At 39.8% G+C, this 16,771-nt stretch overlaps 2 protein-coding genes and 1 long non-coding RNA gene across 9 annotated transcripts; 2 read left to right on the top strand and 1 right to left on the bottom strand.

The window, feature by feature from the left end:
- Nucleotides 1-311: 311 nt before the first annotated feature.
- On the top strand, nt 312-8,882 carry LOC148689233 (uncharacterized). Of its 7 annotated transcripts, none has more exons than XR_015958448.1 (6): nt 312-898; nt 1,902-2,273; nt 2,363-4,703; nt 4,785-6,764; nt 7,305-7,597; nt 8,674-8,882. XR_015958448.1 is itself a non-coding variant. In XM_088689135.1 (5 exons), exons 1-4 carry the CDS (start codon nt 824-826, stop codon nt 6,731-6,733), a joined length of 4,737 nt encoding a protein of 1,578 aa, XP_088545261.1. In that variant the 5' UTR covers nt 340-823; the 3' UTR covers nt 6,734-6,764; nt 7,305-7,813. The 7 variants fall into 7 exon arrangements, 2 of the variants coding, with proteins under 2 accessions (XP_088545261.1, XP_088545262.1); XR_015958450.1 differs by having other exon boundaries at nt 360-898; nt 4,785-6,769; XR_015958447.1 differs by lacking the exon at nt 8,674-8,882 and adding an exon at nt 8,066-8,292 and having other exon boundaries at nt 360-898.
- LOC148689234 (uncharacterized) lies at nt 7,835-8,877 on the bottom strand. Its single transcript, XR_015958451.1, has 2 exons — nt 8,630-8,877; nt 7,835-8,020 (listed from the first exon to the last, which is right to left on the bottom strand). It is a non-coding gene; the product is annotated as an uncharacterized LOC148689234 (long non-coding RNA).
- A 3,733-nt stretch (nt 8,883-12,615) lies between the features above and the next one.
- Nucleotides 12,616-16,771, top strand: TBL22 (TRICHOME BIREFRINGENCE-LIKE 22). Its single transcript, XM_068489379.2, has 3 exons — nt 12,616-13,044; nt 13,166-13,449; nt 15,876-16,771. The coding sequence occupies exons 1-3, from the start codon at nt 12,765-12,767 to the stop codon at nt 16,641-16,643; spliced, it is 1,332 nt and encodes a 443-aa protein (XP_068345480.2). The 5' UTR covers nt 12,616-12,764; the 3' UTR covers nt 16,644-16,771.

The raw sequence follows: 16,771 nt of genomic DNA, 5'->3' as shown, positions 1-16,771 counted from the left end.
ACAGAAGGCTCTGAATATAAAATGTTACTAATTCATATTTATGTACTTGATCAATACAATAAACTACTATTTATGAACTTCATTAATACACAAAACAGGGAGGTCTCGGGTTTGAGATTCTAACCTGATGAGTCTGCATGACCGTGGCTAGAGGAAGACTGAAATACTTTTGTGAGTCTTTTCGGCTCTCAAAATGAGCAGTTAACTGTGACTTGCCATCCATTATCATTTTTTAATAAAATTCCGAAAAAAAAAAACTTTTGCAAATCCCACAAACGACGTCGTCGTTCCTGTCTCCATCAAGCATTACCTTGGCAACACTGGCAATTTCTTAGCCCCAAACCATTTCCCCTTCTTTTCTCCTCACACCTGCTTCCTCCGTTTCGTCTTGTGCACCAACGTCCAAATCTCTCCCTCTCTCTCTCTCTCTCTCTCTCTCTCTCTCTCCTCGCTTTCTCTCTCATCGCGAGCTCCTCGCCCGAAATCTCTCTCTGGATTTCGCCAATTGAATTACCTTCCTTCCTTCTCGATCCCAAATCCCCCAAATCTCTCTGACCCGACCCATGGTTGAATCCCCACCACCGAAGCCCTAGACTTCCCGAATCGTTTTGACCCTCATCCAATCGAAGATCCAGGGCTTGATCTAGGGTTTTGTCCCCCCGTTCGATTTTCGCGAATCTAGGGTTCCTGCTGTTGAATTTGAATCCGGATTGATGTTTCATCTCAAGGCGGACGATTGTGGGATCGATTGCTCGCGAATTGAAAACCGAGATGGAGGGCTATACATGGGTCGCCAGCTGAGAAGTCGAAACGGCGTCGGCACATGTGGCCTGTCCCTTATTCCAACGCCACGACTGTAGCTTCCGACCTCTCTACCGCATCCGATTCCTTCTGCAAAGTATATTTTTTTCACTTTCCCCGAGCGATTTTGTTTCGTTTTTGGTATTTTTTTGGTCAATTTCTGCTGGTTTTCGATTACCATGAGATTTTCTATTGTGCTTTTGTTGCGGTGATTATGTAATTATCGTCGTTTTGGATTTTGTTATACCGTTCCTTTGGTGAAATTCCTCTTTCGGTTTCTTGAATTTTCGTGGGTGTTGATTTTCCTGGGTTAATTTGCCCTCCAATTGGGTATTGGGTATTCATTTTCTTTTTGGTTTTCCATCTTTCGATTATCTGGTTCTTTTTTGATAGGAAGAATCAAACTTTTTTTATACGGTTAAATTATACCATTTATGTGTATATGGTGAATTTCATGTATTCCTCTATCACAGGGACTTCATATGTCTGTCCTGTTTATCTCATAGTTGAATTTGTTGGGTTTGAATTTTGTTTACTACTTCCTGTCCGATTCCGTGTTCGTTTGTGCTTGCGTAGATTGAAATCTTGTTCTTGAACATGATATACTGAATTGACAAAGAAAGCGTGATTTTTCTTTTTGGCTCTGTTTTTCTCTCTCTTTGATTCTCAAAGAATGTAATTGATTGTGAGCAAGTCTCTTGAGTATTTTGATTTGGAATTATATTTTCTCATGTAAGTTTCCTGTTAGTTTCAGATTGTCTGTTCTTTAGAATTAGCTTGGTTTCAGTTTCGTAAAAATACTTTATGGAAACTTAGTTATATTTTACCCGATTGGGAGTAATGATTTAAGCACCTTCCCTGTGTGGTGAAATTTATCGTTTGTTTGAGAGTCATCTATGTTTTTTGTTTGGAGACCTTCATTTCTATTAGTCCTGATGCTTCCATATTGCTGAATACATGTTTTCTAGTGCTGTCTGCTGAATACATGTTCACCCTCTCTTGCCTATCCATAGTTCTGTACGATTTCTATTGTATCTAAATACAGTCAAACTTTACTTCATATTTCTTAAGCTTGATGAAATCTTTCCCTTGTTGTATAGGATGGTCGCAAAATTTGTGTCGGTGACTGTGCACTTTTCAAGCCACCCCAGGATTCCCTACCTTTTATTGGAGTAATTCGTAGGCTAATATTAGACAAGGAGGAACGTCTATGTTTAGGTGTAAGTTGGCTTTATCGACCTGCTGATGTAAAGCTTTCCAAAGGGGTCTCGCTAGAAGCTGCCCCGAACGAGGTCTTTTACTCCTTTCACGAGGATGAGATACCTGCTGCATCGTTACTCCATCCATGTAAAGTCGCATTCCTTCGTAAAGGTGTTGAACTTCCTCCAGGGATATCCTCATTTGTGTGCAGACGAGTGTATGATACTGAGAACAATTGTTTATGGTGGTTAACTGACAAAGACTATATTAATGTGAGTTTTGACTATTTAAATTTATTCATTGTCTCACATTTGTATGCTCATGATTATTAGATTTGTAGTGATTATTCATTTTACCACAGGAACGACAGGAAGAAGTAGATCAGCTATTAGACAAGACAAGACTAGAAATGCATGGGGCAGTGCAGTCGGGAGGTCGTTCTCCGAAACCCTTGAATACTTCGTCATCAACACCACAGATAAAATCTGGTTCAGATAGTTTACAGAATAGCACATCCCCCTTTTCTTCACAGGTTAAAGGAAAAAAGAGGGAACGAGGAGATCAGGGCTCTGAACCTGCCAAACGAGAACGTTTAGTTAAAATAGAGGATGGAGAGTCTGGTCAGTCCAGACCTGAAAATATGCTAAAGTCTGAGCTTGAAAAAATAACGGACAAAGGAGGTCTACTAGACATAGACGGCGTTGAGAAGTTTGTCCAACTTATGGAAGCTGAAAGTGCTGACAAGAAAATAGATTTGGCTGGCCGAACAATGCTTGTTGATGTGATTGCAGTTACTGATAGGTTGGATTGCCTTGGGCAATTTATACAGTGCAAGGGTTTGTGTGTATTGGATGAATGGCTCCAAGAAGTTCACAAGGGAAAACTTGGTGATGGTAGTAGCCCAAAAGAAAGTGATAAATCTGTTGATGAATTTCTTTTTGCTTTGCTTCGTGCACTGGAGAAGGTTCCTGTGAATCTTCATGCGCTGCAGTCTTGTTATGTCGGCAAGTCTGTGAATAATTTACGTAGTTACAGAAACTCTGAAATCCAGAAGAAAGCTAAGAGTTTAGTTGATATGTGGAAGAAACGTGTTGAAGCTGAGATGAATTTGAACGAGACAAAGACTGGATCTAGTCGTGGTGGTGTTTCGTGGCCTACGAAGCATGCATCTTCAGAAGTTTCTCAAGCTGGGAGCAGAAAGACTGGAAGTTCCTCTGAGGTTGGCTCAAAAAGCTCTACTATGCAACCTTCTGTGTCGAAAACTCCTCAGATTAAACTTGGCTCTGGAGAAACAGTTTCAAAATCTTCTGGTTCACCTGGGTCAACGAAATTGTTGAGTATATCATCTGGAAATCTCTCAAAGGATCAGAATTTTAGAACGTTAGGTGCTGGAACTTCAGATCTTCCATTGACACCGATTAAGGAGGAAAGGAGCAGCAGTTCTAGCCAGTCTCAGAACAACAGCCAGTCAAGTGATCATGCGAGGAATGTGGGTTCTTTATATAGGGAAGATGCAAGGAGCTCATCTGCCGGTTCAGTTAGTGCGAGTAAAATTTCTGCCAGTGGTTCTCGCCATCGGAAATCAAGCAATGGCGTTCATGGGTCTCCTGCCTCAGGAGTTAAGAAGGAAACAGGGCCAGGAAAAGCGTGTACCCTTAGTAGAAGTTTGACTTCTGAAAAGGCTTCAACAGTTGGAGTATCCTATGAGAAGCATCCTGAAGCGCCCATGATTGACCATGGAAATAACCGACTGATTGTCAGATTGCCAAACACTGGTCGCAGTCCTGCTCGAGGTGCCTCAGGATGTTCTTTTGAAGATCCTGTTAACACAGTGTCTCCTCCTGCAGAAAAGCATGACAACCATGACCAAAAATATAAGCACAGAAGCGATGCCTTGCATGGTAATAGAATATCAGATGTGAACTCAGATGCATTTCACAGCAAAGAGGGATTGTCGGGTTCTGAAGATGGCAATGTGCTACCTTTAGGCAGCGAACAAAATAGGGCTGGTGAAGATGGTGAAAAACGAACAGAAGCATCAAAGGCTACTGGTTCCTCGTCAAAACTCATTTCAAGGACAGGAAAATCTTATGAAGCATCGTTAAGCTCCATGAATGCTTTAATTGAAAGCTGTGTGAAGTTTTCTGAGGGTAGTGGTACTGCTTCACCTAGTGATGATGTTGGGATGAATTTGCTAGCTAGCGTGGCTGCTGGAGAAATGTCCAAATCTGAGAATGTGTCACCATCAGGTTCTCCTGGGAGGAATTCTACTGTGCACGAGGAATCATTCTCAGAAAATGATGCTAAGTTGAAACCACTGGGCAAAGAAACTGCTGACATCCAATGTCAACCTAATGGAGGGGTCAATAGTGGTGCAACCAAGCTGGACAGTGCTCTTGACTCATTGCGATGTAAGAGTGAAGCAACACACTCTCTTACCCACCTGCCAACTAATGGTTTTGATGTTATAGTTGCTTCATATGGGGGCGGGGATAAACCAGCAGAGTGTAATGCAAATTTGAATTGTTCCTCAAATAAGCAACAAAATAGCGATGGTCAGTTCTTGAGGGCTGATGTCAATCCTGGTGAGTCATGTGATGCTTCAGCATCGGAGCCACCTTCATGTGCTAGAAAAGAGGGTCATTTGGAGGCTGAAGGATCTAACCAGTCTCATGAACAAGGAAAATTGAGGACTCCAAATGGTAACAGGCGCAACCTTTTTGACTCTAAAATAAAATAGTTGTCTTCCTTTTCTGACGAAGATTTGTTTGTTCTTTGTGCAGATGAAAGAACTGTCGGGAGCAGTACACCAGTTGTATCTGAAGCAGCCTCTGGGAGTGTAAAAGTTGAACAGGACATTGGAATATCTACTTGCTCATCCTCTCAAGTGGCTGGTGAGAACCATGATGTCAAAAAGGATTCAAATAGTGCTTTACTGACAGAGCAGAAACCATCCGCTGTAGCAGGAAATCACTCAGAGTCCAAAGAGGGGAAGAGTGAGGAAGCTGTTCTTTGTTCGGGCTCTGGAAACACTTTACATGTGGAGTCTAAGGGTGAACAGACAGATGACATTAAGGCTGCCGGTCACACCACACAAACAGGGAAAGAGACACGGGATATTTATGTGCCAGATCCGGAGGACAGCAGAGATTTTGCTCGGGATGCTACCGAAGGAAATGAGGCTTTTGTTGACTGTTCCGATCTACAGGTTTCCAAGGCAGAGTCACCGTCAATACCTGTTAAAGAAAATGAGCAGCATGACAAGTCTAGTAAGTGTAAGCCAGAAGTTATTGAATCAGGGGGGACAGAGGAACGGCAAGTTTCATGTGTGAATTCCTTGGGGTCAGATACTGCTGTAAAGCTGGACTTTGATTTGAATGAGGGCTTTCCTGTTGATGATGGGAGCCAACCAGAGTTTGTTAAAGCAGGAGATCCTGGAACTTCGTCCTCTGTTCATTTTCCTTGCCCTTTACCTTTTCAAATGTCTTCTGTGTCAGGGAGCTTCCCTGCATCAATTACTGTAGTTGCGCCTGCCAAAGGTTCATTTGTACCTCCTGAAAACCTGATGCGGAGTACGGGTGAACTTGGATGGAAAGGATCTTCAACTACCAGTGCATTCCGACCTGCAGAACCCCGAAGGAATGTGGAAGCATCAGTCAGTGCAACGGATGCACCTATTGTTGATACTGCTTCCAGCAAACAAGTCCGCCCTCCATTGGACTTTGACTTGAATGTGCCTGATCAGAGAGTTTATGAGGAAGTTGTCCAAAACTCTGCTCATGTAATGGGTTTCAAGTCAGATACTCATGATCGGGGCTCTGGAGGGCTAGATCTTGATTTGAATAGAGTGGATGAGAGTCCTGATGTTGGGCTGCTTGTAAGCAACAGTTGCAGGTTGGATATACCTCCCTTGCCAAGTAGGTCATCAGTATCTGGTGGACTATCTAATGGTGGGGTCAACGACTCTAGAGACTTTGATTTAAACAATGGGCCAGGCCTTGATGAAGTGGGCACTGACACAGCTCCGTGTGCCCAGCATTTAAAAACTAGCATGCTGCTTAGTACTCCTGCTTCTAATTTAAGAATAAACAGTCCTGATTTTGGGAACTTATCGGCATGGTTTCCTCAAGGAAACTCATATTCTGCCATCACAGTCCCTCCCATGTTTCCTGGCAGGGGTGAGCAGAGTTATGGTGCTCCTGCTGGGTCTCAGAGAATTGTGTGTCCTCCCACTGGTAATGCCTCAACTGCAGTGCCATTTCCTCCTGCCACTACATTTCAATATCCAGGGTTTCCTTTTGAAACCAGTTTTTCTCTGTCATCGAGCTCCTTTTCTGGTTCTACTGCATATATGGATTCATCATCTGGCGGAGCACTTTGCTTCCCCAGCATGCCCTCCCAGATGGTGGGACCGGGTGGCATGGTTTCATCCTCTTACCCTCGACCCTATATGATGAGCCTTCCTGGTGGTAGCAGTAATGTTGGCCTTGATGGTAGGAAATGGGGTAGTCATGGTCTTGACCTTAATGCTGGGCCTGGAGCTACAGAAACAGAACGGAGAGCTGAAAGGTTGCCTTCAGGAATGAGACAGCTTTCTGTTCCCAGTTCGCAAGCCCCGGTAGAGGAACAGTTAAAGTTGTTTCAGGTGGGAGGTGCATTGAAGAGAAAGGAACCTGATAGTGGGTTGGATGCTGTTGATCGAATTGGCTATAAGCAGCCTTCATGGCAGTAGAATTATGGCACAATGCGGCAAACCTGTCAAGGTGTGGTGAGCTTTTGTAGCCTTTTCAAATTATTGTATTCAGATTCTTTATTGCCTTAGACAAGTATGGAAACCCTTGGATTGCGTCACTGGTCACTACTGCAGTCATGAAATTGGATTGATGATATTCATCTCTAAGGATATCTTTCTCCATTTACCTATGATTACAATCAGTTAAATTAATGATTTGTTCTCAATTTCGAAGCTTTGGAGTTGATCCTGCAAAAGTTTCTTTTAATATTTATTTTTCATGAATTGTTTCACTTTTTCGGTAAAATCCTTAATTTGTTTGTTCGGAATTTCTCTACATGAAAAACTTTAGTCTAATCCTGAATGACTAGCGGGGCATATGACCTTGTCTTCACCGCAACTTGTAATTTGCAAGCTGAGTTGCCATCATAATAAAAGGAAAATTGAAATTGAGTTTCCACCCGCTTTTGTTTGGGTTTTTGGTTTGTAATATGATTTCAAACAAAACTCTTCTGTGAAATTTCCTTGAACATTCTCTTCTTGATGAAGCTTTCTTGTTTCTTTCTTGCAGCACATCGGGGTGTTTTGCATTGGAAACTTACAGGAGTTGACAAGTTGTTCGCTTGAACAGTAAAAAATGCTAAAGGGCGGGTGCAGGCGTTCATTGCACGGAACACCAGTCCGTACCATCTCTAACTTTGGAAACCCCTGGGGTCCTGGAAGCAGTTCTTTTAACTGAATCTGCTCTGATGGCCACTGCAGACAAGTTTTTCTGTGTAGATATCTAACTCTTGAAAAGCATCCTCTATACGCTGCCTAAAGCTGTGACATTGGTGCTCAATGTTTGGACTTGTGCTCGTTCAGGTACACACTGCAATCCCGATCCTTACTCAGATTGTATTCTTTGGGGAGATTGGTTGTATGAACCTCCCAGGCCAGGCCAGGCCAGGGTCGGCTTGTGTTCTGTCATTAATTTTTTTTCCTTCTCCAGTTGTTACATATATAGTTATTACCTAGTCAGGACTGCCGAATTTTGTTATATTGTCACATTCTGGTTATTGAAATTTGCACAGGCTGTCACCGTGTTGTGTTTTTTTCTTCTTTTTCCCGTTGTATTATAAGTTATAACCAGAGTCGTCGCGATCTTTTTGGCAAACCTAGAGATTGTTGGACAGAAACTTCACTTTTGCTGCATTTGATTCATTTATATTATGCCTTTTGACTTGGTTGTTAAATTTCGATGATGCCGCTGACAGGATTTTCGTTTACTTGTTTATCTTCTTTTACCTATACTGTGAAATGTATAGCCTGGCAACTGTCGTACGACTTCAGTAGCTCTGGTTTCAGCGGAATCGTAAAGATTATGGGTAGACGGTGAAGGTGCAGCTGGCTCGTTTTTTATCTTGCACTGCATCGTTGGACATTCTAGTGATTATTTTCACCTAAATTTTTGTTACAATGTTGGCCTGTTGTTTCTGAGTTGAACAATTCAATTCCGTTATGAGTATTCAGCGCTGAGCGCACCACATTTTCTGATATAATCGCAATTTTTCATCGTTTCTTTTTCTGTTCGCCGGAGAATCACTTGTTTGGAATTGGATCGTTTTGCTAGTTGTACAAGTCATTATGCAATCACGCCGTTTGCAGCCTCGTAGGGTTGCATCGCTTAGGGTTGTACAAGTCATTCAGATTCGTGTTCAAATGTGTCGACTTATTGCCTCTTCGGCACTTGTATGCCGGAAAATGTTTTCAAAGTTAGTACATTGAGCACTGTTCCAAAAATCCTCGCGTAGCTCTGCCTAGGCTCTAGGCAGTTGATTACCGTCCCGATTAATGACTACGTATTTCGATGATGCCGCTGACAGGGTTTTCGTTTACTTGTTTATCTTCTTTTACCTATACTGTGAAATGTAATCCTGGCAACTGTCGTACGACTTCAGTAGCTCTGGTTTCAGCGGAATCGTAAAGATTATGGGTAGACGGTGAAGGTGCAGTTGGCTCGTTTTTTATCTTGCACTGCATCGTTGGACATTCTAGTGATTATTTTCACCTAAATTTTTGTAACAATGTTGGCCTGTTGTTTCTGAGTTGAACAATTCAATTCCGTTATGAGTATTCAGCGCTGAGCGCACCACATTTTCTGATATAATCGCAATTTTTCGTCGTTTCTTTTTCTGTTCGTCGTTTCTTTTTCGTCGTTTCTTTTTCTGTTCGTCGGAGAATCACTTGTTTGGAATTGGATCGTTTTGCTAGTTGTACAAGTCACTATGCAATCACGCCGTTTGCAGCCTCGTAGGGTTGCATCGCTTAGGGTTGTACAAGTCATTCAGATTCGTGTTCAAATGTGTCGACTTATTGCCTCTTCGGCACTTGTATGCCGGAAAATGTTTTCAAAGTTATTACATTGAGCACTGTTCCAAAAATCCTGGCTTAGCTCTGCCTAGGCTCTAGGCAGTTGATTACCGTCCCGATTAATGCCTACGTATTTGAAAATTAAGAAGGGTTGTCCAAACCTTTTGAGGCCCTGCCTAGACCGTTTAGGTTGCAACTCATTTAGATATAAAATAGATAACTTTTATTTTGAATTTTTTTTTCAATAAATTGTAAGAGATTTGTTGAATACTTAAATGAACACATATTATAAGCTTGTTTCACATGTTTTTATTAGGTTTCAATACTTAATAATTTATATGTCATTCTATTTTATAGTTTATGATGAAATTATATATATTTTAAGCATAAACATACACTTATTTACATAAAATATATAGATTTACTTAAATCCGTCTAGACGTTAAATTCTAACCCGCCGTCCGACTAGTGGCTTGATATTGAGCCATTCATTCATGCAGTGGATGGAGTCTCGGAGTACAGTAGAATTTTCGTCGTAAAAACACCCGAGGACATCAGAATTTTTGTAAAAAGTAACATAATGTTTGGATGAGGGAAATAAACATAGAATTTTGGTAAAAGTTAGAATTTATAAATTGACAGGCACCAATTTTCTTGTTTGGATTCATAAACATAGAAATTTAGAATTTTCGCGTGGAAAAAAAACTTGGAATTTGGGACCTTCAAATCCCATGTTCAAATTCCATGTAAATAGGTGTCATTTCTCAATTTCTATGATTGACAGTTTAAAAATAACAAATTCCGTATTCAATTCCATTGTTCTTTTAGGTTAACCAAACAAGAAAATTTACAAATTCTAGAAAATAAAATCTCGTCATTTCAATTTCCGTCATTTTTAAATTCTTTAATAATTTTAAATTTCTTCACCCAAACATAATGTAAAGGAACCTTCAGTATCAGACGCATTTGTCGTAAAGTAGCTTTTAAGAACAAGTCTCTGAAGAACCAAGGAAGGTTTCATATGACAATGTCCGGGAGTGGGGTTACAAATTTAACAAAACACATGTCGCTTTTGTTTAGTTGCACAGAAGAGCCACCTCTGTCTCGTCGTATGAACGGTTAAGGTTTCGGATGGACCACCACATGCGATTGAATCCAAGTGCCCAAAACAAAAGATTAGTAAAGTGGGCCAGGAGGGACTGTCAAGGGATAAAATAGTCTTTGCATGTAGCCTAGGGAAAAGGATCTATGAATCTTAGGAATTCCGTGATCTTACCTGTTCATCATACATCGTGCGATTAGAAATTATTTTAAAATTTAAAATTTAAATTAAATATGAATAGTACTTAATGAAAACTGATCTTACCATATATAATGAATAGATAAAATCATGAAATCCTTAGAAAAATGATCCGACGATAATTCTTTTCCGCCTTTCTAGGTGGGAGGAGGGACAATGCCAACATTGAGATTCACTTGTAGAATGTCGGTGATATCATAGCCCAAAAATCCTAGGGTCAGACCGTTGACCAATTAGCTAATGTGCCAAATATTAAATGGTGGAATGAACCAGCTAATTATTCGGCATGATTTCAGGGCTCAACCTACGACTAAAACTTGTTTTCTTGCTTTATAGTTGGTCATTTATTAGGCCTTACATAATAATTTGTTTGTTACACTGGCTTGTTTGTATTGCTTTCGTGTCAAACTTGTTGTTTTAATGACTTTTAAATTTCAATTTCAAACTCACCTGTACTGTTTTACTCAGTTACGAACAATACAACTACAATTATTTTATTAAGCACTACAATTACATGATACATAAATTGAGAGAGAGATTGAGAAAGCTAGGACTTTAGTTTAACGGATTGAAACTTGCAACGGGTTATCTGCGTGTAGGCCTGAATTAACTTATCATTTAACGGGTGCTTAAAGGGTTGACCGAATAAAATACCTGACTCGTTGAGTCTCCATCCAAAATCTACTTTCCATTTTACTTCATGTCGAATTAAAGTTTCATGTCATTTCCTTTTGGGTTATCGTGGATTGGCATCAAGGGTGTTTGCTACTATTTATATAAAAAAAAAAAAATGCAACGTCTTTATTTGTTGTCAACTTTGACGTTCACGTAAGAAAGATACTTCGTTGGAGCTTCTTACATGTCTTCAAATTGTGTTACATGCCAATCCATCCTGAATTTGAATATTCGGTTGGAGATGCTCTACAAATGCATGTGGTGGATGCTTTGGAGGATAACGCTTTCTCCAACTCTGCGAGTCTCGAGTTTAAACTCTTCAAATCGTCTTAATCGATCTAGATTAGAATAATGACATTGTTCATAAACAAAAAGTTAGGAATAAAAAATGATTCCGTTGATTAGATGTTACCGCTTTGTATTCCATGCAATGCAACAACACCGGATGGATATAGACCCAGTCTTGAACCACAACAATTTTCAAAACTTCCGACCGCCTGTTATGGAGGAGGGTCATATGGGACTCAGAAAGCTCCACTGGGTTTTTGCCACGTAGGGAACGCTGATTCATCATTTTTCCGTCCGAAGACTCCGAGCCAGTCGATTAGATTCCGCCGAGTATACTGGTCAATTAGTAAATTCACATGCATGCATGCTCTCTCTCTCTCTCTCTCTCTCTCTCTCTCTCTCTCTCGCGTCATTTCAGTTACTCATTTGCATGGCTTGCCGCGTGTTTCAATGTCACATCTCCCATCTCTGATTTCTTAAATGCCCCTAATTACAAAGCACACCCTTATTATTTTTCGTTGGCTTTTTAGCGAGAACGGTTCTGAAATTGGTATAACTTTTCAGTTTGGTTATTGGGATGTGAAATCGATAGAAATAGTTATTGAGTTTGTCCATCATCAATCATTTTGATCATTCCGTAAAAAATTATGTTAAATATGAACCAAAATAACAAAAATACTCTCAATTTAATAAACAACTGGTCAAGATGAATTGAGGGTAATTTTGTTATTTGGGTCCGTATTTAATTGAGACTTCTCACGGAATAACCAAAATGATTCATGGTAGACAAACTCAAAGATTATTTCTATCGATTTCAAATTTCAAGCAAAATGAAGAGTTATGCTAATCTTAGTGCACATTTTGGATAAAATTGTTTTGTACAAGTGACGATCTTTCAATTTCTTGATGTTACTACTTGAAGTGTTAACGTTAACAATTCAAGTAATTCTTCTATCTTATAGTCTAAGTGCTCATAAACTGGATACGTCGTACGTATGGAGCTCCCTCGTAAAATACAATCGGACTATATCGTGGACCAGTTATTCTCTTGCCTGGTTTTGGCCAAACACAAGAATAACTTGAATTGTGAAACTTTTAATACTTTAGGGCGCAATGTGTAAAAAACTGACGAAACAAACATTAAAACGTTGAGTGATTTTGACATTGACCTAAACTTGAGGGTGTATTATATAAATAGCTCAAAAGAAAGGAAAGGAACGGAAAGTAGAGGCTCTCTCACGCAAGGCACCATCCCTTTACTCCCAATGATGGAGTTGCAGAATCTGCACTCTCTAACCCTTCTAATTTCTTCTTAGACTCTCTCTCTCTCTCTCTCTCTCTCTCTCTCTCTCTCTCTCTCTCTCTCTCTCTCTCTCTCTCTCTACTTTATCTCTCTTCTGTCTGTTTGAGGCAGTCATGAGTCTTTGTACTTTTTTCCCAGAAAAATCCCACAACTATCCCAAAAGGGTGAGAGGCCATGATGGTCTGAGCAGATTGGCTCCTTTCTTTGTCACATTTCTAGCCACATGCACCATTTTCAGCTTCTTACTAGTCTATTCTCCAAACCCTTTTCTAATTTTTCCCAAAGAGGCCCTTAACAAACTCAATTCTCTTCCAAACCAGGCATCCATTCATGCAGCACAAAAAGACCATCAAGCCCCTGATCACACTACCATCAAGCTCCTCCCCCCACCAAGTAACTCTTCTTGTTACAAACAAAACAAACCCAATTCTTCTTCTTTCTTTTTTTTCTTTTTTATAAATAATTTCTGGATCATTTTCTGAAAAGTTTGGTTTTTGTTTTTTGGATTTTGTAGAGAAGGAGGAGTGTGATTTGTTTAAGGGGCAGTGGATTTCGGATTCTAGAGGAGAATTGTACACGAATACGAGCTGCGCCACGATTCCGGAATCGAAAAATTGTTTCAGAAACGGGAGGAGGGACAGGGATTTTCTGAACTGGAGATGGAAACCGGACAAGTGCGAGCTTCCGCGGTTTGATCCGAAAACGTTTTTGGAAATCGTTCGGGGAAAGAGAATGGCGTTCGTCGGCGACTCGGTCGCGAGGAACCATGTCGAGTCTCTTCTCTGCCTCTTGTCACAGGTCAGTTCATTTTTTGATATTGGATTTGATATATGTTTTTTTTTTCTATACTAATATTCTAAACTACTCTAATTTATACTTACGGAATAAAACTTCTAACTCGGTGTAATGTCTTGGCCAGCCGGCCTAATCGACATCTTCGATTTCTGTATGATTCTTGTGTTTTATTTTTCAGTGTGCCAGTTTTGTGTGTCCTTGAAATCTTAAAACTTATACAAGAAGAATTCGATAGAAATTTCACAACAAAATACTTTTACTAATTTTGTTTGCTTAGTTGTTATCGCTTGTAATGGTAATAAATTTGGCATTTAATTAGCGTAACATTTGATTTTATATCAATTTAATTAGCCTAATTGGCATAGGAGAATAATATTGCTAATTAAGGGCCTGATTGGATTCAATGTAACAGGAAAACAAAAGGTATGTAGCAGCAATTCAAATTTCCACTGATTATTGTTTTCCCTGTGCAATTTTTTCTATAGTACGTAACATTGAATGGGTCTTAAAAATTAACGGTTTAGGTTTTGCATCAGTGGCGAAGCCACTAAGGGACCATAATGGTTCCTGGCCCATTCTGTCTTTTTTTTCTTGCTATTCTAACAGATGCTAATACTACTGATCAATTTAATACTCTTAAAATTCAAGTTTGTTTTCAATCCGAACTCTTTCCGTTCTAGGCTAGGCCTTTCTCTCAACCTCTCTCATTGCCATGCAGTCTTCACTTCCCCTCCTTATTCTATCAGCTTTCCATTGGTTTTAACTTGTATTTTAAGTCATTCAATACTATGGTCTGGTGGTATTTCTCTTCACTTGGAAGTGAGAGGTCTTAGGTTTGAATCTCATGGATGACGAATTCGATACCAAATTAGACTCCTCATTGTGTGGGTTAGCCTAACTCCTCATCCCCTTAATGTAAAAATATCAATGTACTAAAAAAAAAAAAAACTTGTATTTTAAAAACTTTCTTACTTACTCTTTTACCTTATATTTGGATTTTTGGAATTGTGCAACGTTTTTAGTTCTCTCTATTGAATTTATGTTGTTTCAATTTTTATGCAAATTACTTTAGTCTCTCATGTTCTAAGTTCAAACTATTTATGTATGTGAAAAACCCTCCCACACGTAGAATCTTGACTCCGCTACTATTTTGCATATAAGGATTTAATGAATGTTACATTGGTTCCTGCATAAGACTAGTATACTGAGTGACTTAGCATTGTAACCCTATTTATTTATTGTTTATAAATTATAAGTGGTTGGTGGTGACAATCTGACTGTTCTATGAGTAAAGTCAACCTTAAAAACGAGTAGAACACGCAGGGCGGTACACATGCACCAAAGTTTGTTTGGCTGACGAAAAATACCAGTGGAGAAACATTAAACAATATAAATTTGCAACGATGTTGTACACGTAAACCATTCATGACATAATAAATGACATGGATCGCGACACAAATTATTTTGCTCATTAAGTTATTCTTGAAGTCAAACCTTAAAATTTTCAATTATTGGATTCAGATTTGTAGATATAAAATGAGGGTATTATGTGACTTCCCTGACATATTGTTTGTTTGGAATTGCTTTAAAATGATTGAAGACGTTTTGAGAGAAAATGTTTTTGGATTCTGAAAACATTTAACGTGTTTCATGCAAGCAATGGTTTTTTTCACTTACATTTTTACTAAAAATTGTTTCGAAATGTGTTTTCACCAAAAACGTTTTCATCCATTTTAAAAGTATTTCCAAACAAGCTCATAATAGAAATAATAGTTTGCAGATGTGGATGAGATCAGTTGATTAAAACAGTGTATTTGTTTCCCTTGTACTTGAGTTTGAATCCCATCCCGCAAATTAAAGTGTTTAGGAACATTGTGACAACTTTACTAAGCTTGGTGCTTTATGCTTTAAAGCAATGTCACAATGTCACAGTGCCACAGATGCCATGTATGCATCTCATTACCTTTCGTGCTCGTCTCATTTTTGGAGTGATGACAAGCAATCGTAGTGGTTTAGAGTTTAGAGGGGATACTATCTTTGCAACAATGTCCACTAATTCTTACGTTGGTAGTTTATAAGGTAACCGTCAAGAAACTAGGGATGATAACGAGGTGGGACAGAGCCATATAACCCATCAACGTTTCTGTCATGCCATGTAAATAGGACCCTTGCTATACAGTTCGAGTCATAGAAACGACTTCTTTACAAAACAAGGGTAAGACTGTGTATGATAGACATTTCCTCTCCTCCTCCCGCCAACCCTCACAACATAGGTAGCCTTCTTGGCTTGGGGTTGGTTTTTTTAGTAGTGTCTTGCTATATTGACATGCCATATATGCAACAGTTCTTTATTCAAATACATAAATTACGCTTCAGGAGCATGTACAAGGATCTTTCAAACCCTAATATTAATCCTATTAATGTTGCAGGAGGAAAACCCTAAAGACATCTACAAGGATTCCGAAGACCGGTTCAGGACATGGTACTTTCCTCGGTACAACTTCACCCTCATGAAATTATGGTCCAAATATCTCATAGCTGCAGAAGAGAAGATGGTTAATGGTTCAGGATCCGGCGTTTTTGATTTGCAACTAGACAAGGTTGACGACGTATGGGCAGACCACCTCCCGGATTTAGACTACGCTATAATCTCAGGCGGACATTGGTTTTTTCGTCTAATGTACCTACACGAAGGTGACAAACTCACCGGATGTGTCTATTGTAACAAACCTAATGTCACCGAATACAACAACAGCCACGCCCTGCGCATGGCATTTCGAGCTACATTCAAGTACATACAGGATTGCAAAAACTGCAAGGGAGGCCTCTTGACCTTGTTGAGGACATTTGCGCCGGCACATTTTGAGGGCGGGGCTTGGAACACCGGGGGATACTGCAACAGAACGAGTCCTTTGAGCGAGGGGGAAGTTGATTTAAAACGTTTCGATTGGGAGCTGAGGAGCATTCAGGTTGAGGAGTTAGAAAGAGCAAGAAAAGAAGGGGAGATGGAGGGGAGGAAGTTTAGGGTTTTGGATATAACCCGAGCCATGCTTATGCGACCGGACGGGCATCCCGGAGATCACTGGGGAAACAAGTGGATGAAGGGTTACAACGACTGTGTGCACTGGTGCATGCCAGGCCCTGTTGATTATTGGAACCATTTTTTGATGGAGATTATCCGAAACGAGAGAGGATAGTTTCTTAGTTGAGTGTTTAGGGTTTAATTAGAACAAAATTCATACAAATTCGTATCTTAATAGTTAATAATGCCCTATTTTTTTTACTTTGTTTTTATTACAAGGGCGTATATTAATTTTAGTTCAGA

Source organism: Pyrus communis, chromosome 17 (assembly GCF_041283825.1).
Source record: "Pyrus communis isolate YQ-2024b chromosome 17, ASM4128382v1, whole genome shotgun sequence".
NCBI classification, from domain to species: Eukaryota; Viridiplantae; Streptophyta; class Magnoliopsida; order Rosales; family Rosaceae; genus Pyrus; species Pyrus communis.
The sequence above is the reverse complement of the archived record's forward strand: the minus strand, read 5'-3'. Positions and strand labels throughout refer to the sequence as shown.

Coding starts and splice junctions, on each gene's coding strand:
- TBL22 (XM_068489379.2), top strand. CDS start 12,765: ATGAGTCTTTGTACTTTTTTCCCAGAAAAATCCCACAACTATCCCAAA. Junction 13,045..13,165: donor CAAGCTCCTCCCCCCACCAA/GTAACTCTTCTT, acceptor TGGATTTTGTAG/AGAAGGAGGAGTGTGATTTG. Junction 13,450..15,875: donor TTCTCTGCCTCTTGTCACAG/GTCAGTTCATTT, acceptor TTAATGTTGCAG/GAGGAAAACCCTAAAGACAT.
- LOC148689233 (XM_088689135.1), top strand. CDS start 824: ATGTGGCCTGTCCCTTATTCCAACGCCACGACTGTAGCTTCCGACCTC. Junction 899..1,901: donor CATCCGATTCCTTCTGCAAA/GTATATTTTTTT, acceptor CTTGTTGTATAG/GATGGTCGCAAAATTTGTGT. Junction 2,274..2,362: donor CTGACAAAGACTATATTAAT/GTGAGTTTTGAC, acceptor ATTTTACCACAG/GAACGACAGGAAGAAGTAGA.